General features: G+C 47.5%; 1 protein-coding gene across 4 annotated transcripts in view; it reads left to right on the top strand.

Moving 5' to 3' along the window:
• DOCK1 (dedicator of cytokinesis 1) overlaps positions 1–24936 on the top strand; it is a 530259-nt gene that overhangs the window by 171691 nt on the left and 333632 nt on the right. For all 4 annotated transcript variants that reach the window (XM_043597859.1, XM_043597860.1, XM_043597862.1 and 1 more), the window contains exons 24-25: positions 15244–15314; positions 19254–19360. In XM_043597859.1, coding sequence (XP_043453794.1) covers positions 15244–15314; positions 19254–19360 — 178 coding nt within the window. The remainder of the gene's footprint in view (positions 1–15243; positions 15315–19253; positions 19361–24936) is intronic.

The raw sequence follows: 24936 nt of genomic DNA on the forward strand, positions 1-24936 counted from the left end.
ATGGAATCCATTTGAGACGTTCCCACGTTTGTCAATAATGCTGTGTGAACATTGCATCTGAGTTTTTCTTTGAACACCTGCTTTCATTTGTTTGGGTAAAGACCTAGGACTGGAACTGGGAGGTTGGGCGGGGGAGGGGGGTCATGTATCTATTTCCTTTATTTTACTGAAGAATAGGCATTCTTTTTGTTCTATTTGCACGGATTCCTGAATTGCACATGAAAGTCGGTCTGTAGAGATTCCCATCCCCCCTTTACATATTAAGCCTTTCTCTGTAGGGCAGCCGTGGGGTTATGCATTACAGTTTCAGGTGTATAGTGTCTTCCCCGAGTTACAACTCAAGAAATCTGAGCTCGTGCTATGGTATTTCCTGATCAGGAGACAGGGCTGTATGATGGGAAGGGAAGAGCACGTAGCATCAGAGTCCTGGGATGGCAAATCCATGTTGAGATTTAAACATTTTTTAAATGTTTATTTATTTATTTTGAGAGAGAGAGAGAGAGAGAGAGAGAGAGTGAGCATGCACATGAGTGGGGGAGGGGGCAAAGAGAAAAGGAGAGAGAATCCCAAGTAGGCTCTGTGCTCTCAGTGAAGAGCCAGACGTGGGGCTCAAAGCCAGAAACCATGAGATCGTGACCTGAGCTGAAATCAAGTGTTGGACGCTTGACTGACTGAGCCCCCAGTGCCCCCATCTTGAGATTTTAGGAACTGTGGGAGATAGACACGTTTTCCAGGAGTATTTCATGTCCAAACACAGCATTCCTAATTTAGCAAAATCAGGATTTGTTTGTAACTTGCTGAACTGTTGAGCCTGTGACAGGGAAGAGTCTCAGGCTGGCCGCGAGGACGCTGACTCTGTCCTCCAGGAAATGATTGACCACCGACCGTGGTCCCTGCAGTGTCCCAGTTAATTCTCACAAGACACATCCTCTGACAGAAATGGAGAAATCATTGCCAGTGCACCCGAGGGGTCAGGGACTACCTTTGGGTTAAAATGAGCAAACTGAGGGATGCTGCTATGGTGAATCTTCTAGATCTGCATTACCCTACTTAAATTTAAGTCCTTTCCAATTGAATAAAGCTAAAATTCCTACTCCTGTGTCCCCTTAGCCATATTTCTTTTTTTTTTTTAATATGTAATTTATTGTCAAATTGGTTTCCATACAACACTCAGTGCTCATCCCAACAGGTGCCCTCCTCCATGCCCATCACCCATTTCCCCTCTGCCCCACCCCCCATCAGCCCTCAGTTTGTTCTCTGTATTTAAGAGTCTCTTATGGTTTGCCTCCCTCCCTCTCTGTAACTTTTTTCCCCCTTCCCTTCTCCCCTTGTCTTCTGTTAAGTTTCTCAGGATCCACATATGAGTGAAAACATATGGTATCTGTCTTTCTCTGCCTGACTTATTTCACTTATCGTAATACCCTCCAAATGTTGCTACAAATGACCAGATTTCATTCTTTCTCATTGCCAAGTAGTATTCCATTGTATATATAAACCACATCTTCTTTATCCATTCGTCAGTTGATGGACATTTAGGCTCTTTCCGTAATTTGGCTATTGTTGAAAGTGCTGCTGTAAACACTGGGGTACAAGTGCCCCTATGCGTCAACACTCCTGTATCCCTTGGGTAAATTCCTGGCAGTGCTATTGCTGGGTCATAGGGTAAATCTATTTTTAATTTTTTGAGGAACCTCCACACTGTTTTCCAGAGCCCTAGAGAAGAAAGCAGGAAAAAACCTCTCTGACTTCAGCCTCAGCAGTTTCTTACTTGACACTTCTCCAAAGGCAAGGGAATTAAAAGCAAAATGGACTATTGGGACCTCATCAAGATAAAAAGCTTCTGCACTGCAAAGGAAACAATCAACAAAACTAAAAGGCAACCGACAGAATGGGAAAAGATATTTGCAAATGACATATCGGATAAAGGGCTAGTATCCAAAATCTATAAGGAACTTACCAAACTCCACACCCCCAAAACAAATAATCCAGTGAAGAAATGAGCAGAAGACGTGAATAGACACTTTTCTAAAGAAGCCATCCAGATGGCCAACAGGCACATGAAAAGATGCTCAACGTCACTCCTCATCAGGGAAATACAAATCAAAACCCTTAGCCATATTTCAAGTGCTCAGCAGACACAAGTCCTGAGTGGCCACTCTACTGGACAGAATGTTGCTGTGAGTGCAGATGGTTCTGCAGGATAGGGTGCTGGCCAGACCATAAATACTGGCGTGACCACAGCAGTGCTGTGGATGCCCTGGGAAAGAGGGTCCGAGAGGGGGATCTGGGTGGGGAAAGCTGTGTCAGGATCTGATTCTGGTAGGGTGGAATCCGAATTCAGTTCTGTTGTTGCTGCTGAACGAAGGTATATTCCTTGCCCCATGGGCCTCCCCCCCGTGCCTCAGCCACAGGCCTGGGCCCGCTGCACTTTGTACCCTGTCCAAGCAGGTGGGCTCTGACCTGTGCCTATGCAAGGATGCTTCTTACTTCCTAGTGAGGTCAAGACAGGCGTGGACAGTAAGAGCTTAGCAGCTTACGTAGTAATTTGACACCACATTGCCTTCGATGGCATTTCAGTTTACTCAAAACTCATCTTTATTGTATTTATGAAGTTTTTGGTTGGAAAGAGATTGAAAGTGAAAGCAGAATTTCAGCTCTCACTGCGGATAGTGGGAATTCCTTCCTTGCCTTTTGGGCTCGGGACGGGGTAGTGTCCCCCAGGGCTGGTGTAAGACATGAACGCAATCTAGATGGCTTCAAACGTCAGGTACTTATTCTCTCTGCGCTCTTGTGGCGTTGGTAGAGCTGTGCCCTCTCTGAAGGTTCCAGGGAAGGATCGTTCTCTGTCTCTTCCAGCTTCTGATGGCTGCTGGCAAGCCTTGGCTTCCTTGGCTTGCCCCCTGCCTCTGCCTTCACATGTGTGTGCTCCATGCACAGTCCCCTTCCGTTCTTTATAAAGCCACTGGCATTGGGTTTAAGGCCCACCCTCATCTAGTAGGACCTGCAATTAATTTTTTTCCTAAAGTTTATTAATTTATTTTGAAGAGGGGTAGGGAGAGAGCGAATCCCAATCAGGCTCCATCCTGTGAGTGCAGAGCCCAACATGGGGCCCGTTCTTACGAACCTTGAAATCATGACCTGAGCCGAAACCAAGAGTTGGACGCTCACCCGACTGAGCCACCCAGGCGCCCCTGACCTCCTCTTAATTTGATTTCATCTGCAAAGACCCTCTTTCCAATTAAGTTCATGTTCACGGGTACCTGGGGTTAGGACTTGGGCACGGTTTGGGGGAAACAGCTCCACCCACTCTGGGTGGGTTTGTGCATATGGGATGCAGGGTAGCCACTGTGCCCATGGCTTGGAGTTGGGGTGAGAGTGGGAGGGCTGGGTCCCCCTCTGATTTCAATGCTTCTCTCCCCAGAGAGCCCTTCTTCACCCTGTTCAGCTGCCTCTGTCTGTGGAGTGTCTTTTCCCTTGACCTTCATCTCCAGTGCTTTGCCTGAGGGCTGGCATGGGCTGCAGCGAGGTGGGCAGTGGGAAGTGACGGGGGGCAGAGGCCTACCTATGGTTCCCTCCTCCTCCTGCTGGACCTCGTCCTCCCCTCCACTGTAGGGGCCCCTCTCTCACCCATTTGTGTTCCTCAGAGGCTCTGTTTGAAGAAATTGTTCAGCCCGTGAGGAAAACACAAGTGTGATGTGTTGTATTCTCTAGTTGCTGTTTTCAAAAGCGCTTTACTGCGGTTCAGGCCCTTAAGATGCTTCTGAACTGGACCATTTTCCTGTATATCGACTTCTGAATTTCAAGTGAGTTTTAGAAAATCACCATTACTTGTAAATTATACTTTGCTCTTAGAAGCTGTCTAGACAGGTAGCCAATTTTCGCCAATTTGGAGCTGTGGAGGCCTGTTCAAAGGATCGCTTCCCTTCTTGCCATCTCCCTGAGCCTCCTTAGCTACATGGCTGTGTTGGTAAAATGCAGGGGGGGAAAACAAAGAAAGTTCAGTAATTTAATTCAAATTTGTGCTTGCCTAGATTACGGTTAATACCCCTTTTTAGCATGACTTAATTCCTGGCAGATGGATTTTCAGAGGTTACGGAGAGCACAGTGGCTCCAGAGAGGAGGGCTTATTCTCGTGTGTGTCTCGTGTGTGTCATTTGCCCCCTTCTCATTCTGTCACCTTGCACCTTTTGCAACTCGGTGCTGCTATTCAGCCCCAAACCTGTGTTGTGTCCTCCATCCCTAAGTCATGGCGGCTCTACCTGCCCCTGCTCCTCAACCCTGTGCCTTTTTTTTTTACATGTTTATTTATTTTTGAGAGGGAGGGAGGGAGGGAGAGAGGGAGGGAGGGAGGGGGAGAGAGAGAGAGAGAGAGAGAGAGAGAGAGAGAGAGAATGAACAGTGGAGGGGCAGAGAGGGAGACCTACAATCCCAAGCAGGCTCCAGGCTCCAGGCTCCGAGCTGTCAGCACAGAGCCCGACATGGGGCTAGAACCCACGAACTGTGAGATCGTGACCTGAGACGAAGTCGGAGGTTTAACTGACTGAGCCATCCAAGCTCCCCTCCACCCTAGCCCTTTATTGTCTTATGATTCATCCCATTCCTGACCAGACACCCTCTGAATGTGACTGGCTTATTTTACTGAGAGAGGAGGGGGCTGAGAGCAGGGCAGGGGGCTTCCCCACTGTTTTCATACGGCAGCACATGTAGACCACTCATTGCCGATTACTGTGGCTTCTTGGGGCCAGAGTGGACCAACAGCCCAGGTCAGGCCAGGCTGACCCAAGGGCTGAGGGCTTCTGCCTGCTGGGGACCTGTTTGTGACAAAGCTGCCCAGCAAGGAAAGTTCTTGCCTGACCTGGTGGTTCTCAGCCAGAGAGTGTTTGGGAATATCAGGGCATCATTTGCTCGTAATCATGACTGTGTGTGTGTTTGTGTATTGTGTGCAGGGGGGTTATTTCTGACATTTAATGGGCAGGGGCCAGCGACACAGCTGTCTTAAGAGTAGTCCTGCCCGGTGAAAACAATATCCCTTCCCTGAGAAACATGGTGAGACCTTTTACATGATGTTGGCATTCTCCAAGGAAGGGATAACAAATTGTTTGGGTTTTTGTTTATCTGTTTGTTTTTTTTAATCGTGGTAAAAGCCACATAATGCAACATTCCTTAAATAGTTTTTACAGTTCCGTGGTATTAATTGTATTCACATTGTTGTGAAACATCTCTAGAACTTTTCATCTTGCACAACTTAAACTCTGTCCCCATTGAACAACAACATCCCATTCCCTGATATCCCCGGCCCCTTGCAGCCTCCATTCTGCTTTCTGTGTCTGCGAATGTGACTATTTTAGATATCCTGTATAAGTGGAATCATGTAGAATGTGTCTTTTTATGACTGGCTTATTTTACTGAGCATAATGTCCTTAAGGTTCATCTGTACTACAGAATATGCCAGAATTTCTTTCTTTGTAAAGGCTGAATTACATTCCATTGGATGTATACACCGCCTTTTCTTTATTGAACCATCCTTGTCGGGCACTGGGTTGCTTTTACCTCTTGGCTATTGTGAATAGTGCTATGATGAACACGGGTGTGGACCTCACTTTCAAGATCCTGCCTCCATTGCTTTTGGGTGTATTCCCAAAAGTAGGATTGCTAGATCATATGATAATTGTGTTTTTAATTTTTGAGGAACCTCCATATTGTTTTTCCTTGGTGGTTGTACCAGTTAACATTCCCATCAACAGCATACAAGGGTTCCATTTTCTTCATGTCTTTGTCAACACCTGCTCTTGTCTAGTCTCATCTTGTCTGGCTTTCTTTCTTTCTCCCTTTCTCTCTCTCTCTTTCCTTCTTTCTTTCTTTCTTTCTTTCTTTCTTTCTTTCTTTCTTTCTTTCTTTCTTTCTTTCTAGCAGCTATCTTAATGGATGTGAGATGCTATCTCACTGTGCTTTTGATTTGTGTTAATGATTGTTCACCATCTTCCCATATATTTGTTGGCCCTAACATTGATTTTTAAGTGTAGGCGCTTACAGTAGATTTATTGGAGGATATCAGTAAATATGTACTTCTTTCGTTATTTTTTTTTGGACTCTGTGATATTGAAACATCAAACTACTCCTAGGAATGGTTTCTTTCAGTTGCTAAGCTGTCAGTTGGGATTGAATGAACCAGCGTTGGCGGTAGGGATGGGGAATGCTATTTTAAAGACCAATATCTGCTTAAAGAAAGCTTGATTATAAAGCGAACAGTTATTTTTAGGTGTAAGATACATTAGATGCAGGGAGGCCTTACTTAATAATAGAGTATAAGTAATAGAAACAATCACTGTCATTGTCTCTTTTGTTGTTGTTCTGGATTCTTTAGACACATAGAGCAGGGTGACTCTCTCCAAAGTGCTCTGTTTTTGTCGCCATCTGCTCTGTTTCATCCATTCCTCATGAAAGGCGCAACTCACGTCTAGGGCACCTGTTGGCTGAACTGGTCTGGCTGCATTTTCCTGTATTAGAATGCTCTGTTTTTTCTGAGGCTGTTTGGCTATGCCCTAAATCTTCCAAAGATGGAACTCTTAGGTCTGAAAGAAGAATCTGTGGGCCCTATATATTTTAGCTCAAAACCTCCGAATGGAATCATTTTAATATGCGTTTTCTTGAGAAATATGTAAATTAATAATTGCTTCATACATTATTCAAGGAAAACTTATTTTGTATCACCGATAGCTCTTGTAATCTTATATAAAGATATGCTAATGGATTTAATTAAAATAATTATACTGAATAATGTAGCCTGAACTTTACCCTAAAATAGTGTCTATTAATCATCATCAGTAGTAACAGTTTTAGCCAGAGAGGCACTTACAACATTAAACTGAGACAGAGTTTAAGGTGCATTTTTTTTGTTTTGTTTTACGATTTGGATTAAGTTGGCATTCTCATGAGCTGCATGACAAAGAAATTTGCTTAGAGAAGAGTATAAAATTTATTTAATTTCTTGAACCTGAACTATTTCAGCAGTTAGGAAACTTAGCATTTTCTGCCATTTCCTATTCCTTTTTATGTATTCAATTTTTTTTCCTCTAAAACTTGGCCTTCAATATGTTTTTTCTCCGTTTGATTCGGGTCCGACTTCACTTTCCTTCCCCGGAGCTGCATTTGCTGGATTCCATAAGTTCTTGATTGCCAGGTTATTAAGCAATGGACTCCGTCTTAGGAGGGGTCCCCAGCAACTTGCCTGTTTTTTAATAGAAATAGAAATAGCTTTACCACTGGCCATGGTTCTTTCTGATTTTGTTTCTGGTTCTTTCCGTGGCTTGCTGGCTTTCGATCAGTGCGCGGTGGTGGAGAGCCCTATTGTATTTGGTAGTAATTTCAGCTCTACCTACAGCCTCCATGTGCCTGGGCGTGCTGGGTCTCAAGCTTGTGTTCCCAGCATGCCAGTGCACACGTGTCAATCGCCTTGAGGCCCAAGTGCATTTAGAATTGGGCATGTCCTTCCTCAGGTGGGCAGATGGAAGCTTTGCCAAGTTCAAAGAGAAGAGCAAGCTAGGACTTAAAATGCTGTTACGTTAATTTGCTTAGGTTTAAAGTCAAACCTGAAGAAATAACTTTCCCAGAAAGCAAACATTGATTTGATTAGTGCAACCATGTCTTAAAAAAAAACAGGAGATGAATCAACAAAGCTAACAACAGTGAAATCATCTAAATTCCTGCATTGTGCTGTTCTCTTCCTGGCTGGGCTTTGTCAGAAGGGGCTGCTCTCACGGGTTCTGTGGCCTGTGGCTCGTGGCCCCGCGAGGGCTGAGGAAAGAGGTTCCACCCCGCACCCAGCTCTGTCTCTTGGCGCATGCTGTGAGTTTATGCCTTTCCCAATCCAGTCCCCCGGGCCACACCCCAGTGAGCTGATTGGTGGGTGTTCCCCTTTGCAGGGAACCCAGGCAGGGCACTGTGGGCTTGGGGCTGCTGACGTGCTGGCCTCCGAATATTCTGAGCAAGAGTTTTTAAAAAGAACCAGTTTGGAGGCACCTGGGTGGCCTAGCCAGTTTAGCATCTGACTTTGGCTCAGGTCATGATCTCACGGTCTATGAGTTCGAGCCCCACGTTGGGCTCTGGGCTGACAGCTCGGAGCCTGGAGCCTGCTTCAGATTCTGTGTCTCCCTCTCTCTCTGCCCCTCCCCACCTTGTACTCTGTCTCTGTCTCTCTCAAAAATAAACATTAAAATAGGGGCGCCTGGATGGCTCAGTTGGTTGAGCGTCCAACTTTGGCTCAGGTCATGATCTCGCAGTTTGTGAGTTCGAGCCCCCCGTCAGGCACTGGTGCTGACAGCTCGGAGCCTGGAGCCTGCTTCAGATTCTGTGTCTCCCTCTCTCTCTGCCCCTCCCCACCATGTCTCTGTCTCTCTCAAAAATAAACATTAAAATAGGGGCGCCTGGATGGCTCAGTTGGTTGAGCGTCCAACTTTGGCTCAGGTCATGATCTCGCAGTTCGTGAGTTCGAGCCCCCCGTCGGGCTCTGTGCTGACAGCTCAGAGCCTGGAGCCTGCTTCGGATTCTGTGTCTCCCTCTCTCTCCGCCCCACCCCTGCTTGTGCTCTGCCTGTCTCTGTCTTTCAAAAATGAATAAACATTAAACAAATTAAAAGAAAACATTAAAATTAAAAAAAAAACGTTCTGGGGTGCTTGGGTGGCTCAGTTGGTTGAATGTCTGACTCTTGATTTTGGCTTGGGTCACGGTCTCACGTTTCATGGGACTGAGCCCGGTGTTGGGCTCTGTGCTGACAGCACAGAGCCTGCTTGGGATTCTCTCTCTCCTTCTCTCTGTCCTAGCCCCACTCATCCTCTCTCTCTCAAAATAAATAAGCATTAAAAAAAGTTAACGAACCAATTTTTAAAAAATAATATAAGTAAGACAAAAAAGAAAAAAGAAAAAAACCTCAAATGCCTCCCATTTCCATTATCCTGAATTCTATGATCTGGCAAATTATTCTACTCAATATTTAGCACTTTATATAGGACTTTATAAATGAAAGTTTACTCTGGATGTAGAGTCACGTTTGAGAGTTTTGCATGTTAAAGAGGGTCTCCAGGCCAGTGTTTGCCCAAGTCATGTGCTGTCCTGCCCCGTTACTGGTGGCCACGTTGGCCACCGTCTGTCGAGCACCAGCGATGTGTTTGGGACTGTGCTGAGCATATCATGCACGCATCGTCCTTCCCTTCTGCCAACAGTCTCTGGACGCAGGCGCTATTCACCGGCACGTTTTACCGATGAGAACTACCGACAGGAAATGCCGTCTTCCTACGTTCACATGGCAAATGGTGGAGGCGTGCTTTGCCCGCAGTCAGCTTGGCCCAGGAACCTGTGTCCCTGTCCCCGGTACGGCTCTGCCCCCTGCGCACCATGCAGGCGTGGGTTCTCTCACCTGCAGCCGGGACCTTCCATCCTGGAGGTGTCTTTCTGTAGATGAGACTCGACCGGCACGCTCCGTCCTCCGCGCGGCAGCCCCCCACCTTCTCTGTCTTCAGCTCTACGTCTCGGGCAGCTCTTGAACACCTGCTCCTCCCACCTGGAAGAGACCTGACTGCAGTCAGGGGAAGCGAAGCCTTTTACCGAAAGCAGGGGCGGAAACCAAAACACTTGAGGTTCTTGACAAATAACCAGTATTAGAAACGGGCAAAGCTAGTCTTTGGTCGGGAAAGTTAGAGCCGGCGGCAGCCTGGACCTCAGAGTCCCTGCCTCTCCTGGCTGTCTCATCAAACTGGAGTGGATGGAGTTATTTCCCTTGGGAATTTCTGTGGGTCCAATGCAAAGACGTAGAGTGTCTCTTGAGAACTAAGAGGTGATTTTATTCAGGGCTCTGTCAGTCGGGGCGTCATGGAGCGTCTGCCACGTCTAGGAGCCTCGGCAGGGCCTGAGGGAGCCCAGAGAGAAGGGACAGCCCCGCCATGCCTGTGGGGCTCTGGTCCGGGGGACACAGACACGCCAAGCTTCTGTTACAGCCCAGAGCAGGAGTGTCTCCAGACACCGAACCCGGAAGCCACGGGTCTTGAAGGAAATGATGTCTAAGCGCAGGACTGAGGACTAATCAGGGGTTAACTCTGGAGTGTTTTGGGGCAACAGCTGGAGTGGTGGGCGGGGGGCCCGGGAAGAAGGGACGTGCGTGCACAGGCCTGTCGGCTGGTGGACGGAGGGCCTGGTACGTGGGGGAAACCGGAAGAGACAGAGTCCTGCAGGTGGAGGTGGAGGCCGCTGAGTGGGGACACCGGGGAGGAAGGGCCAGGGCCCCTGAGGGTGCTGGGCGGTTGGGCGATGCCACCACAGTATCCGTTAGATTCTGACCCGGGTGTCAGCCAGGACAGTGCCAGAGACACGAGTGGCTGGGACCAGGGAGTAGAACCTGTAGAAGGGGAGAAGGTCGTAGGACCAGGGGCGCTTCATAGCGAGGATACCGCCGAGCTCTGTGGTTGGTCGGAAGTGCTGTGAAGCAGAGGGAGCATCCCGGGGAGGCTGTGACCTGGGGACTCTGCCGTGTGGTGCCCTGAGCCCAGGTGCCCCGGCAAGGTAGGGTGGCGGGCGTGACAGGTGGGGCCTGCAGCGTCTGCGGGACGGCCGTGTGCAGGAGTGCGGTGGCCACCGCTCAGGAGAAAGGTGAGCCCGGACAGTTGGCACTAGGAATCCGTAGCTTGGCAGAAGGTGGGGTTTTGAGGGGTATGTGGAGGAAGGAGAAAGGTCTAGAACGGACACCCACCTTGAAGGGATGGTGCGGACAGGGCCCCGCACAGAGAGAGCTGGGAGGCACGAGTGCCCAGGGAGGCGGTGGCCCTGGGGGTGAGGCCATGGATGCCGCAGCAGGCGAGGGGTCGCAGCAGTATCATGGGAAGGGTCACCCGAGAAGAGGCCTGAAGCCCCTGTGGCCTTGGCAGGAATGGAGACGAGGTGGGGCGGAGGCCGGGCTGCGAGGGCAGAGGTGAGAGAGGGCCGGGCAGCGGGCACCTTGTAGGCCTGGGCGCTGCCTGTGCACGAGAGGCGGGAGGTGGCTGGGGCTCTCCGGGCATTTATCATGAGAGACCCACGTGGGCTCACCTGCGGAGGGAAGAGGAACCAGCTGGGGTGAGGCCTGGGTGTCCTGGAGGGAGGAGGGGAGACCGAGGGGGCCTCTTGCCGAGCCCAGGGGCAGGATTCGGTCCCTTGGAGGCAGGCACCCCGCCTCTTCTGCCTGGACAGATGGACTCCTGAGGCTCTGCTCTTTCTCCTGGCGGCTTTTGTCTTTCTCTGAAGTAGGAGATGAGATGGGTGAGGCGGGGTGGGGTGGGGGGGTCCCAGGCTTGAGGAGAAATAGCCCCGGGGGAAGGCGGAGAGTGAACGGGGATCGGCACCAGGTGCGCACGCTGGTCCCTTTCTCCTTGTTCCCTCTGTCCTTTGTTACTTAATCCGGGGGGTGGGGGGGCTGGAGGCCAGTGGGTGGTACATCTCTGTTCTTTCCAAACGCCAGGAACCATAAGATACACTCCGTAGGATCTCGGTCTGTTAGGCAGAATTCTGGGCTGGACAGCATTTTGGATCCCAGCGGGTGTGCGCCCCTCTCCGTGGGCGTTGCTGTGACCTCGGGCTGTGGGGGGCAGCCCTGGGGAGCCCCAGCCCCGCTCTGGCGCTCAGCCTGCCTGGTTAACGCAGCCCCAGGGCGGCAAGCGGAAGGTGGCCATGAAGACCTGTCTTACTTGTCGCTGTCTATGTCGTCCTCCTCGTGAAATGGAATTTATCAAGTTGCTGCCGGCAGGGTTTGCTTTGTTGGTGGAGGATAAAATGCAGGAAGCTCATGCGTTTCTCCCCTCGGGACGCCACAAAGTAAACCCGACACCTTAGGGCCCTAGCAGTCAGCCTGTGCAAACGGCTGTTTATTACACCTCTCGGTGAATATTTTGTCTTTAGTTTTTCAAAGCGGCACTGAGGTAGTTGAGGCAGAACTCTTGAGACCGGAATGAAATTGTTTCTGTTTGATGCTCTTTTCAAAAGTTGAATTCCACAGGAGCTAGTTGGGATCCCTTGATGCGGCTGGTGTTGAAGAACAGGGTTCACACCGAGAAGACAAGCCTCGGAGATTCTCCAGTGCACTGCCTTCCGGTCCTGTCTCATCTGGACCGTGGAGTGCTGAGAGGAGGCCTGACAGTTGAGTGTGCTGGCTTCACGCTCACCGTGGACTTGCACGGCCTCACTCCAGATCCCAGCAGTGTGAATCTGGACACGTGACTTCCCTGGATGCCTCTACTTTCTCATCTGTGAAAGGGGATAACAGATCTTGCACACACGTTGTCCTGAGGATGTACTGTGTCAGTAGAGTTGAGCACTTACATGAGTCTCAGGCATGTACAGAATATTCCCAGGCTACAGATTAAGAAACTCGAGCTCATTTGAAGTGACTGGAATCCGACCACTTAACCTGTTAGGGTAGCAGTGTTGACATTCAGGAACATTCTCTCAGGTGTTTCTCATGCCTGTCTGTCCAGGTAATATGCTTTTATTCATTTTGAAAAGTAAGGTACGGTTTGCATACAGTTGTATAGTAGACTGGATCAACCCCATCCCCCAGTGTAGACTAGCCCTGCCCCCCCTTTCCACCCACTGAGGTGTTCTCCATTCCTCTAGGTGTGCCTTTTCTGGATTGTTTTAAAAAGGGAATCACGTGCTGCGTAGCCTTTTGGTTTTCCTTCTCAGAGTGCATTTGAGATGCATCTGCGTCGTGTGTATCAGGGGCTCGACTTCTCTCTTTTATTACCCAGTGGTGTTCCATTGCATGGATTCACCTCTTGAGGGAGGGCACTGTGAGTTGTTTCTAGCTCTTGATGCTTACCTATAAAGCTACTGTAAACATTCCCGCGCAGGGTTTTGTGTGAGCGTGAAGTTTCATTTCTTCGGGTCAGGACCCTGGAGTACAGTTGCTGGGTTGGACGGAGAGTGCGTGTCTGACCTCGTGAGAACCTGCCACGTGCGTTTCCGCAGTTGCTGACCTGGTTTTGCATGTAGCCCAGCAGCATATGCAACGGCACTTGGTATTGTCAGGCGTGTGTGTGTGCGCGTGTGTTGTGTGTGTGTGTTTCAGCGATTCTAGTAGGTGGTAATGATATTTCACTGTGGTTTTAATTTGCATTTCCCTGGTGACTGGTGATGTTGAGCATCTTTTCAAGTGCTTTTGTGCCATCCATATATCTTCTTTGGAAAAGTGTCTTTTCAAATCTTTGGCCTATTTGGGGGGTAGATTTTTTTTTCATGATTGAGTTTTAAGTGTTCTTTGTTTGTGCTGGATTCAGATCCTGATCAGATATGCGATCTGCAGTTAGTTTCTCCCGGAGTGTGACTCATCTTTCATTATCTTAGCATTGCGTTTTACAGAGCAGAAGTTTTTATTTTGGTGAACTTTAATTTTTCTTTTTCTTTTCTTTGGCTTTCATTTTTTTAATGTTCTTGAGAGAGAGGAGTGCGAGTGGGGGAGAGGCTGAGAGAGAGGGAGACACAGAATCTGAAACAGGCTCCAGGCTCTGAGCTGTCAGCACAGATGTGGGGCTTGAACCCATGAACTGTGAGATCATGACCTGAGCTGAAGTTGGATGCTTAACCGATTGAGCCACCCAGGTGCCCCGCTTTTTCGTTCATAGATTGTGCTTTTGGTGTCCTTTCTAAGTGCCTTCTAGACGTTGTGTAGTTTTAAGTTTTATGTTTGAGATTTGTGATACATTTAAAGTTCATTTTTGTATAGGGTGTGAGGTGTGGGATGAGTTTCATTTGGTGCTGAGGGGGAGGTGCTTGTGTTCTTTGTTGCAGATCGGCTGACCATATATATTCAGTGTAGTATGTTAAAGTGGGCTTTTGCTGTTAAAGACCAAAAGTCAACTGAGTAAATTTGAAGAGCTAATTGGCTTCATTCTGCAATTTGTGAATCGGGCAGCAACCCATCTAGCAAGTAGAAAGGAGCCCTGAAGAGCTGTACAAAATGAGACTGTTATAGGCAAAAGGAAAGAGCAGCCTTCCTCGATCTTTCTCTGAGGGATGGAAAGGGTCTAACAGGTGGATAACCTCTATTGTGCTGACCAGGAAATTTCAGATTGACTAGTTTAAGATTATATTCCTGGGAGAGGCCAAAACTGCAGTTAGTTTAGGTATGAAGTCTTGGTGCTGACATGGGGCTTACTTAGCACAAGTGACTCCATTTTGACTTTTTTTTTTTAAACACTACCTTTTGCTTTCAGAAAATAATGCTAACAATCGTTTGTGCCTTAAGTGTAGTATTTTCCAGTGTTTAAAGTGTTACCCTCTTCTCATTTCATTTTATCTTGAACTTTAATGCCACCTCAGGATGTACTTGGCATGCGTATTATTTCCCCCATTTCATTCTGGGAGGTGGAGCCCAGCCCGGTACAAGGAGTTACATAGAGTCACAGATAGAGGTGGGGCAACCACGGTCAGACTGAACATCCAAGAACTTTTCCCGTCAGGTCACAGCTGAGGGGGCTAAGGCTCTGGCTTCCCACTGAACTGAATTGTACTTCTCTCTTCAGCTCTAGCTGTGTGATCGGGGGCAAAGTAATTGACATCTCCACTGGCAGTTTGCTTGCCGTCCAACACAGCCAGCTCCCTGTCAGAGCTCCGTTGGAATTAAGGATAAAATATACAAAGGTTCTAGCACAGCACATAGCATGTGGTAGAGTCTATCACGATTACTATCACTCTGGTTTTTGAGAGTGTGGGTTTTCCAGAAGATAAAAAATATGAATACAAGAGATAAGGTTACTAAAGGAAAAGAAATAAAGATTCCTAATTAAGGGATACACAGATATACAGAAAACAGTTTTGGAACGGAACAAAGGCAATCGTTTTAAATGTTGAATATGATGGATTTGCAGTGATTTGAATGATAGAGCATTCTTCAGAGGGACACGCGTCTTCATTTGCCATAGCTTCGTGAGGGTGAAGGAGGAAATCGTGCAAGAGCTGCACACAGTATAGGCGTTTTGTCGGCAGGCAATAAATGTTGGCCTCTGTTAAATTCTTATGTGCCAAGATAACCATGTGACAGATCTCCACTGTTGGTGGATTAGACGTGTTTGCTCTGTTTTTGTTGTGTTCGACCATCTCCTCTGCTCACCTAGAAAGTGATCTTTCTCCTCTTGGGATGTCTGTGGTTCTTCAGAGTAATTACAGATTTGTATTAACCTTTGCCAAACTACGTGAGGCTCAGCAGTCTCTGCTCTTGGTTTGCAGGGGGCAGCGTTGAAATACTTGCCAACCATTGTCAACGATGTGAAATTGGTGTTCGATCCCAAAGAGCTCAGGTAAGGAAGCACCCAAGGTGCGGTCTTCCCGCGTTCTTCATCTTGCCCCCTTTCTGTGCATCGAAGTTATGGGAGGCTCGAGGTTCAGTCTCATGTTGCCAGAGGTCAGTGCCCTGGATCATTCTAGAACAGATGCTGGTCATGATGTCTGTGACACTTCCCTAATTATGACTTTACATGGAAAAGACATCATCCATCACCCCACAGAGTATTTTGTTTAGAAGATTGTTTGTAGCCCAATGGGTAGATCATACAGAGTTGGCTTTTTCTATTCTTTTGAATTTGAATTTCACTGTGGTGGTTGGGCTTTGGTTGTGTTTTCAGCCCCTAAAATACCTGACACAGGAGGTTTTCTCTTCACTGCCCCACCCTGCCCAACACACTCGGCTTCTTTGTGAGCTCTTAACTGAGGGCTGGGTGTCGTCACCTAAGATAATATCAACCAAATCAAACCGAACCTCAAGGAAGCTGGTTGTTGGGCTTTCAGACCAAGGAGTGAAGCTGGGACCTAATCCTTCCTTCTTCCACCTGTGTTTCCTGCCCAGTCCTACGTGTGCCAACTTAAGGAAGCCTGCGTTCTACGAGACTGTTGTGAGCCACTGGGACACGCAGCCTTTTTAACCCCAGACATCTAAAGCACAGCCCTTGTCTGCTTTTGATTTTGGTTTTGATTTAACATTTGACACTGTAAACTACCTGCAGGGGATTGGCATCGTTTTTAGCAGCCCCAAATGCCCCTCTAAACGTGAGTCAAGGTCCGTGTGTCCCCTGAGTGGTTACACTGAGTAAAAAATGGTCACCCTTTCCGTTCTTTACATCCATGGTAGGTTACTCATGCCCGGGCAGTGAGGGGCCGGGGTCTTTCCGGGAGGCCTCCTCCACAAATCACCAGGTTTCTGGTGTGCCTAGGATTCAGCGTCCTGCACGGACACCTTTATTTCCTGCTCCCACACACTGAAAACACTGCTCACAGCTTAGCATTCCCTAAACGAGAAAAGGAGTGAAGGGGCCCACTGGCAGCACGTCTGCCCTGGGTCTTTGGATCGTCCTGTCCCTGCAGCACAGACGGTATCAGCAGCCTCTGGGGACTTGTTAGAAAAATGACGACTCTTGGGGTCCTTCCCAGATCTTCTGAGTTAGAAATGTGGGGTGGGCCCCAGACATTCGGTTTTAACGAATCTTCCGGGTGCTTCTGGTGAAGATTCTTACTGAGCGTTTCGGATCTAGGGAACAGAGGCAGTGAGGGAGGCTGTGGCTGGATGGGCCATGGCCACGCTCTCAGCCTGTCCTCACGGGGGACGGGAATCAGACCCTAACGCATCAGCAGGGCAGCGTTCACAGTGGCTGCTCGCACCGGTGCTTGGAGATCCCAGGAAGAACCCCCTCTCCAGGGCCAGTACAGTCTGTTTGTGGTCACTTGGCTCTTTACACATGCCTGTGTGCCTCTTCGACACCGAATCTACTGACTTCTTAAAAAAGAAAAAAATGACCTTGTAAATCATGTGCGAATTTTTCCTATTTAGAAAATTGATTCATGTTTCGGTGAAACAGAAGAGATCACAGAGAAGAATAAGTGAAACTTAATTCTACTACCTAAAAATAACTAGAAGGATCTGGATTTGCACACATGCACATATATACACATACACAAGTACACATGTATTCCCCTAAAAAATTCAACACAGGTGGGCCGCCTGCGTGGCTCAGTTTGTTAAGCGTCCGACTCTTGATTTTGGCTCAAGTCATGATCTCATGGTTCATGAGATCGAGCCGTGTCGGGCTCCGTGCTTTCAGCTTGGGGTTCTCTCTCTCTCCTCTCTCTCTCTGCCCCTGCTCTGCTTGTTCTCTCTCTCTCTCTCTCTCTCTCTCTCTCTCTCTCTCTCAAATTAAATCAATAAACATTAGCAAAAAAAGAAAAAAACGAACAGTTATATTCTTTATTTTACAGTCAGCTTCTGTGCGTAACATCTTGTTTTCTCACATGGGGCGATAGTCTTCTGCAACATACTTTCTCACAACCTCCACGGTGTTGTATCCTGTGCTCCCCCGTCATTTACTGAGGTAGCAACCGTAGGTACTGACATCGATTATGTGCTTTCTCCACACAGAAGAGGCTTTACACAAAGCCTTTCCATGTGTTGTTAATCTTGGGTTCTGTTATTCGCCCACTTTTATGCTAAGTAACTCGTCCATGATAACTTAGCTGGTCGGTGGCAGTACTTTGAGACCAACCTGGGTTTTTAATTACAAAGAACATGCCACTGTGCTATACCAATGGGTAGTGGATTCTGTTCAGTTTTTATTATTATACAACACACTAGGACAAGTTTTTTGGTAGGTTAATTGTAGTATCTTGTCCTTATTTAGGTCATTAGGATAAACAGTGAAATAGATTTACCAGGTTTTACATTTTCTCTCTTTTTTTTTGTTTCATTTTTGTGTTTTCTTAAAAGATTTTAAACAAATAATACCCAGTTGTCCTCGAAGAGTCAAAGCAACCTTCTACCAAAGCATGTTGGTGTCTGTCTTCCCAAACTTTGCCAGTACTTGGAATTATTCCTTTACAGAACCTTGCTGATATTGACTGGTGAACGGCATTTCTTTGTTACTGACAAGAACCCTCCTTCTAAGACTTCTTCATAGTTTTATTGACTATTTGTAAAACTAAATTTAAAAAAAATGTTAATTTATTTATTTTGAGAGCGAGCAAGAAAGCATGTGTATGCACAATTGGGGGAGGGGCGGAGACAGAGGAGAGAGAGGAGAGAGAGAATCTCAAGCAGGCTGTGCACTTTTAGCCCGCAGAGCCAGTGTGGGGCTCAATCCCGTGAACCGTGAGATCGTGACTTGAGCTGAAATCAAGAGTCAGATGCTTAACTGACTGAGCCACCCAGGTGCCCCTGTAAAAGTAAATTTTTAGAAGAATATCTCTAGTGAGATATAATACCTTTATAGTACACTATAAAGTTCACCAGGTTCAGAGTGTTTAATTAAATGGTGTTCAGTGTCTTTACAGAGTTGTGTGACCATCATCATAGTGCAATTTTAGAAGTTCGATCACCCCTGTAAGCTCCCTGGTGCTCATTAACAGTCGTTTTGTGTCCCCACCCCAGCCCTAGGCAACCACGAATCTCCTTTCTGTGTCTATAGGTTGGCCTTTTCCAGGCATTTTATGTGGAGGAGATTGTACAATATGTGGCCTTTTGTGTCTGGCTCCTTTTACTTGGTATAATGTTTTCAAGGTTTATCAATACTGTAGCATGGGTCAGAGTTTCATTCCTTGTTATGGATGACTTCTATGGCAATCTTATATATTGTTTGTCCCCTCAGCAGGTGATGGGCATCTGGGTTTTTCCCCTGTTAGAGTATTAGGGATAGTGTTGCTATGATTCACGTACAAGATTTTGTGTTGGAGATATATATATATATATATATATATATATATATATATGTGTGTGTGTGTGTGTGTGTGTGTGTGTGTGTGTGTGTGTTGGATATATATATATATATATATATATATATATATATTCATTTATCTTGGGTATATATCTGGGAGTAGAAATGTAGAAATGCTGGATCATATGGTAACTGTGTTTAACATTTTCAGGAAATGCCAGGCAGTTTTTCAAAGTGGCTGTACCAATTTACATTCCCACCAGCATGGTATGGGGGCTCCCATTTCTTCATATCCTGGCCAACACTTTTTGTTGTCTTTCCTTGGGATTCTAGCCATTTGAGTGGCTATGAAGCGAAAAACAACATTTTAAAGCATCATTTTGTTGGATGAGATTTTGGCCCATATTGTAGAATGGGCATTATCCAATATTCTAGTAGAGCTTAATGACCATTTAATGACCCTGCATCTAGGTACTGTCTTGAACACAGTGGATCATTTTGCTGTGTATCCCTAAACTCTTTCACTTGTGTTTTTCATTCTAGCAAAATGTTTACTGATTTCATCCTAAATGTTCCCATGGGTTTGCTGACCATTCAGAAGCTGTACTGCTTGATTGAAATCATTCACAGTGACCTCTTCACACAGCATGGTGAGTAGAAGCCGGAGAATCATTAAATCGTCACATTATTCATTGTCTATAGACCTTGTCCCTTCTGAATTCTCTCCTCCATGCCAAAAGGAGTGGAGGTTGCAACCAATTAAAACAGCTCCATTACAAGACAGGAAGATTTAGCCCGTACAAGAGAATGGTAATTGACATACAGCGTAGGTGATAGATCATTGAGAGATGAAGGGAAAACCTTGTAGTTTGTAATTTAGGTCTACACCAAAGCCCTAAGATAATCAGCATACATTGTAGCCTTTAAGACATGTTATCATCTATCCTGGGGAGGCAATCACCTGCTTCCATTCAGATGATTGCAAAGAAAAATGTCAAGTTTTCTTTAAATTTAGAAATAATGGTTCTGTCTTCTCTTGAACTTTGCTTGCTTTGATAGGGTTTCTTCAGACCCTGCTCAAAGTAATAAGAATTTTAATGATTCCTCAACTCATTTATCCTGAGGAACACCTTATATTTCCTCATGTTATCTCCCTACCCTTTTTATTAATCATTTTCTTTCTATTTGGACAGATTGAATTAATATTTTACACTTGTCAAGCAGTTTTATTGAAGGCCTAAAACCTTTGCATAATTCCGCAACCTTCCTCATTTATTGGAGGCAAATGTACAGACTGTTGAGTGACATTCTGACTGAGAGGCACGGATTTACACTATTCTATTTGTGTCCAGACATTTGGCTGGTCCGTTTATTTTCTGTTGTCCTCATGTGTGGGGTTTCAGGGACGGTGCAGTCCTGGCCTGGGGTCTCCTCTTGAACTACTGGCTGCACTGAGAACTCAGTGCGTGTCCAGATTAGTCCTTCGTACCTTCTGGACTACTGGACCCTCTGCTTCCCTGCTGGTTTTAACCTTATTTCTGGATTGAACTTTATAAAGGCACTGGAGTCTACATTTACAGTGAAGGCTTATGTTGAGAGAAAATGTTCAGACTTCATTTGAGATCAAGTGTTCTTTGTGAAAGAAAACACCAAACCAACAAACGAGTGGGTTTCTGCAGCCTTCCACATGTCTCTCTGTGGGCCACACGCCCGTTTCTCACTTGGGCAAATGAAAATCAGGTCTGTCGCCCTTGTTTGGGACTCAAAGCACATGAATCTCCTTTATTTAGACACTAATCTCGACTGTCCATTCTTCAGGGTCTCATTGGAGGGCTGGGTCTTGAATTATTCACATCCTCCAGGTGTCTTCTAAAGCTTGGTGAAATATGGCCTTCAAGGAAGGTTGAGGGTGGGGGTGATGGGTGGGGACACCTGCTTTGTTTTCCTTCCACACTGACTACACTTTACACCAGAGCAAATAAAATCCCCCAGAAGTTTTCTATTTGGATCGTATTAGGGAGGTTACTGACGTCCCTTCTCCTGACCATCCAGCCCGAAGGAAGACAGACAGACAGACAGACAGACACACACACACACACACACACACACACACACACACACACACTGCTGCCATCACCACCCCTGAGGTAAACTGGTTCACTGAATTACCAATTAACATTAGTAACAATCGTCAACAATTGATTGTACTTGACTTCTATTGACTGTTGATACAGGGAAGACTTTCTTCCCTCTATTTCATTTGTAATTTCTATCGCAGAACTTTTTCCGCATATCCCTTGGCTCTCTTTGGATAAGGACCTGAAACATAAATGGTTCAATCAAAAACCTTTAAAATGGGAATTCTTTTAAGAATACATTTCAAGGGGGGCACCTGGGTGGCTCAGTCGGTTAAGCAGCCGACTTCGGCTCAGGTCACGATCTCACTGTCCATGAGTTCGAGCCCCGCGTCGGGCTCTGTGCTGACAGCTCGGAGCCTGGAGCCTGTTTCAGATTCTGTGTCCCCCTCTCTCTGACCCTCCCCCGTTCATGCTCTGTCTCTCTCTGTCTCAAAAATAAATAAACGTTAAAAAAAATTTTTAAAGAAAAGAATATATTTCAAGGGAATGTTTTATTCTATTGGAACTTAGCTAGTAGAAAGCTTGAAGGGGCTCTTCTTTATTTTTGGTAATTGTGTCAGCCTAGGTGTTTGGTAATTGTGTTTCTCTTCTTTACTGTGCCCTGTTTCTGTTTTCACTCTTGTTCCGTAAGTCTTTTATCACGGACTGCCTCAAGTCCTGTTTTGGAAGCCTTTGCAGCATAGAATTAATTATTAACCTAGAATCTTTTTAAGTACAAAGTTAGGAACTTAATTTTCGTAGCAGGTTGCACCCAACATAGAAAATGAGGTTGAGTGAAACATGTGAATCTGGAATGGTCGTGCATCACATGAGCCACAGTTAACCCGAAGCCTCGTGTCTTAGAAGTGGCTCCCCAGCTCCCCAGTCAGTAGACCTTGTTTAAGCCACCATTGGCAATCCAAACACCCTCCCTGATGCTCATGGGCTGTCCCCAAAGTGTTTCAGAATGTGTCGTCCAATGTGAAAAAGGCCCTTCTTGGGGGAGCCTGGGTGGCTTAGTCTGTTAAGCATCTGACTTCAGCTCAGGTTGTGATCTCACAGTCCATGAGTTCAAGCCCCGCGTCAAGGCTCTGTGCTGACAGCTCGGAGCCTGGAGCCTTCTTCTCATTCTGTGTCTCCCTCTCTCTCTGCCCCTTCCCTGCTTGTTCTGTCTGTCTGTCTGTCTCTCTCTCTCTCTCTCTCTCTCTCAGAAAGGCATAAATAAACATTAACAAAAAAGAAAAAAAGAGGGCTCGCTTACAGGCTTTGAGTGTTAAGAATCTTTCTGAAAAGATTCTTGGCCACGATAACCTGGATTTTCCTCATCTGCAAGCTCCCAGCTTCTTCAGAGCAGACCTGTAGCCGTCTTACATCCTCGTCAGGAAAGACTTATCGGTGGAAGTCTTCCGGTTGGTCTGTTCTTACAAAGGTGGCATTGCTTTTGCAAGATACTGTGTGCCACGTTTGGCATAAACAGTTAAAGCCAAAGTAATTTTTGATGAGATATGATGGCCCTGATTTTCCTGCTTTGTTCCACTTCTTGTTAATTTGTAACAATGGTCTTTGTCTGTGTGGGCTTCCTGGTCCCAGCGGAACCAGTCAGACCAACTTCCCACGGGTCCAGAGTTCTAGAACTGGGTGTAACTAGAGTTAGCCGGACAGGTCCCTGGGTGTGCTAGCCCTTTGGAAACATTCTCTTGGGGATGTGGTCAGAGTGCACCAGTGTGTGGCTCCACCAGGTTTCCTGGTGGGGGCTCCGCGGCGTGTCTTTGCTCAGCAGCACGTGTGTTGGCTCCGTTGCTTTGCTCTAAAACACCGCTTTCCTCCTCCCCCCGATGGCAAATACGTTCCATGGTTGTACGAGTCCCCCTCGTTGGGAGTGACCAGCTGATCCGCGTACGGCAAGGCCCGCAGTGAATACTGCCACTAGAATTGCTTCTCTGCACGGAGGCCTTCGGGGCCACGTGTGGGTCCCGGGAGACGGAGGCTCACAGTGCCCTGTTGTTTCAGTCTTGCTTCCCCAGCTGCTGCTTCTCTATCCTGTAAAGGACACGGAGACTGAGGACACACCCAGCTGAGTCTGCTAGACTCTAGCAGGAGATGTGTCTTCTGGCAAAGAGGCTTGTTTGACCCCAACCGGTGTGGACGCACCAGCTGCCGTCACGGTCACTGCCCACTCCCGGGTGCCCCGACTGCAGTGCTCCCTCTGGGTCGGGGCCTTGTGGTTCCTGCTGTTTCTGCAGCTACCGCCCTGGTGGAAGGAAATGGGAGGTCTTCCCGGAGCTGGCCCTCCCCACGCCCGTCTCCCGTTGCCTCGTGGCTCGTTGGCAGAATCCGGGAATAGTGTGCATTACAGTTGTGAGAGTGGCTGTGGATTTGTTCTGACTTCTGTACGGGGGAGGCCCTGCTCACCATGTCGAGATCTCCCCCAAGTATAAGAAGGCTTTTCAGGAGCTGTAGTCCACACTACATGTGCCCACACCGATGGCCACGGCGGGGGTCTGCCACACGGTCGGCTGAGAAAGCCAGTGCTGCACCAGGCCCTCTGGAGACTCGACTCCTCCCAGCGCACGGCTGCATGTCAACACCATCGGCCTTTACTCCGAGTGCACGGCCCTCTCCTTTAACTTCGACTTGCAAAACCATGAATGATGGTTTGCATCGTTTCTCCTACAAACGCTTTTACTTCCTCATTAATAACGAACTGTGGATTTCTGAAGGCCTGTCTGTGATGAGGGTGGGCGGTCTGCAAGAGGGCTCAGTGTGTGGGCTTTCTGATCAGACCGCTCGGGTTCAAATCCTGCCTCTCCTGCCTGCTAACTCAGGGACTTTCGAGAAGTGACGTGGCTTCAGCTTCCTCCCCTGCTTCGCTCTTGTTGCCTAAATCATACCCTCTGAAGATGAAAGTGTGCACGGTGCTGAGTTGACCTCTCACGTGTAAGGCACAATCGACGTTAGCCGTGTCTCTCATGTCTGTGGAGGGTTCAGTCGAAAAATGGCAGATAAGATCCTGCCCTCATGGGGGAGGGTCATCATCATGTCAAATATGAGCCAAGAGTCAGTAGACCTGGACCAACAAAAAATCAAGAGGGACTACAGAGAGCTTGCTCTGAGAGGTGCTCCAACGCCCCTGCAGGGAACACCCCCAGCCGCTCTCCTCCAGGCCTGCTTCTGCCACTCTCCACCATGGGAAACAAGTGCACATTTTTCTTCTTGGCTTTTTTGTTATCTGTGGTCTTTCCCTAGAGTGAGAGCTCCCCGAGCATGGCCTGCTTGTTCATGCTGTTACTGCCCAATCGCTGGCTCCTCGGACAGTGCCTGGCCCCAGGCGCACCTGCAGTGCGTATTTATTGCCTGAACAGAAACGGACATGAATATCCCAATCGTGCGCTGCTTTTCTCAGGGAGCAGCACAGAGAAGGAAGCATGACCAGCTGCATACATTTGCAATTCACTCGGTGTAGGGGGAGGAGAGGTTTTGTGTTTGCTCGGGGAAGCTGGCTGTCTCTGCTAGCCTTGGCTCTGCATGGATTGATCATGGAGCAGGAAGGAGTTGTCTTGAGGACGAGTGACATCGGGAGACATGGGAAAGGAAGACTCGTGAGTGACTGAAGACGTAGAGGGTCATCTGTGAGCAGTTTTGTAAAATGAAGATCATCTGTTTTGCTTCTGATTTAGCACTTCCTCGGTTCTGTGGAAATGGGAGGTGGGGGAAGGGACACTTCAACTCTGCTTCTGGATTCAAGATAGCTTTTTGTTCGCATTATAGAAATGCTTAGTCCTGTAGAAGCATGGAGAGAAGAGGGTCACAAACGCCTGTGTGCACTCCTCACTGGGCTTCCGAAGGTCTCAAGTCCCGTTCAGTCTTGTTTTTGTCTCTGTGCTCCTCCCCCACATATTCTGAGGCAAATCCCGGCCACCATAGCATGTCATTAGGATGTCTTTTTCAAAAGCATGGTGGTATTCAGAGAGCAAATGACTTTGTTTCGGGAAAGGCAGGGTGTGCAGACGGGCTGGTTCCCGGGCCGGTGTCTCCACTCCACCTTGGATGTCCCCACTCCTGCTCCCGAGTGGAGGCGAAGGGCGTCGGACTCCTCAGCATGCTGTGCA

This window comes from Prionailurus bengalensis, chromosome D2 (assembly GCF_016509475.1).
Source record: "Prionailurus bengalensis isolate Pbe53 chromosome D2, Fcat_Pben_1.1_paternal_pri, whole genome shotgun sequence".
Lineage (NCBI taxonomy): Eukaryota > Metazoa > Chordata > Mammalia > Carnivora > Felidae > Prionailurus > Prionailurus bengalensis.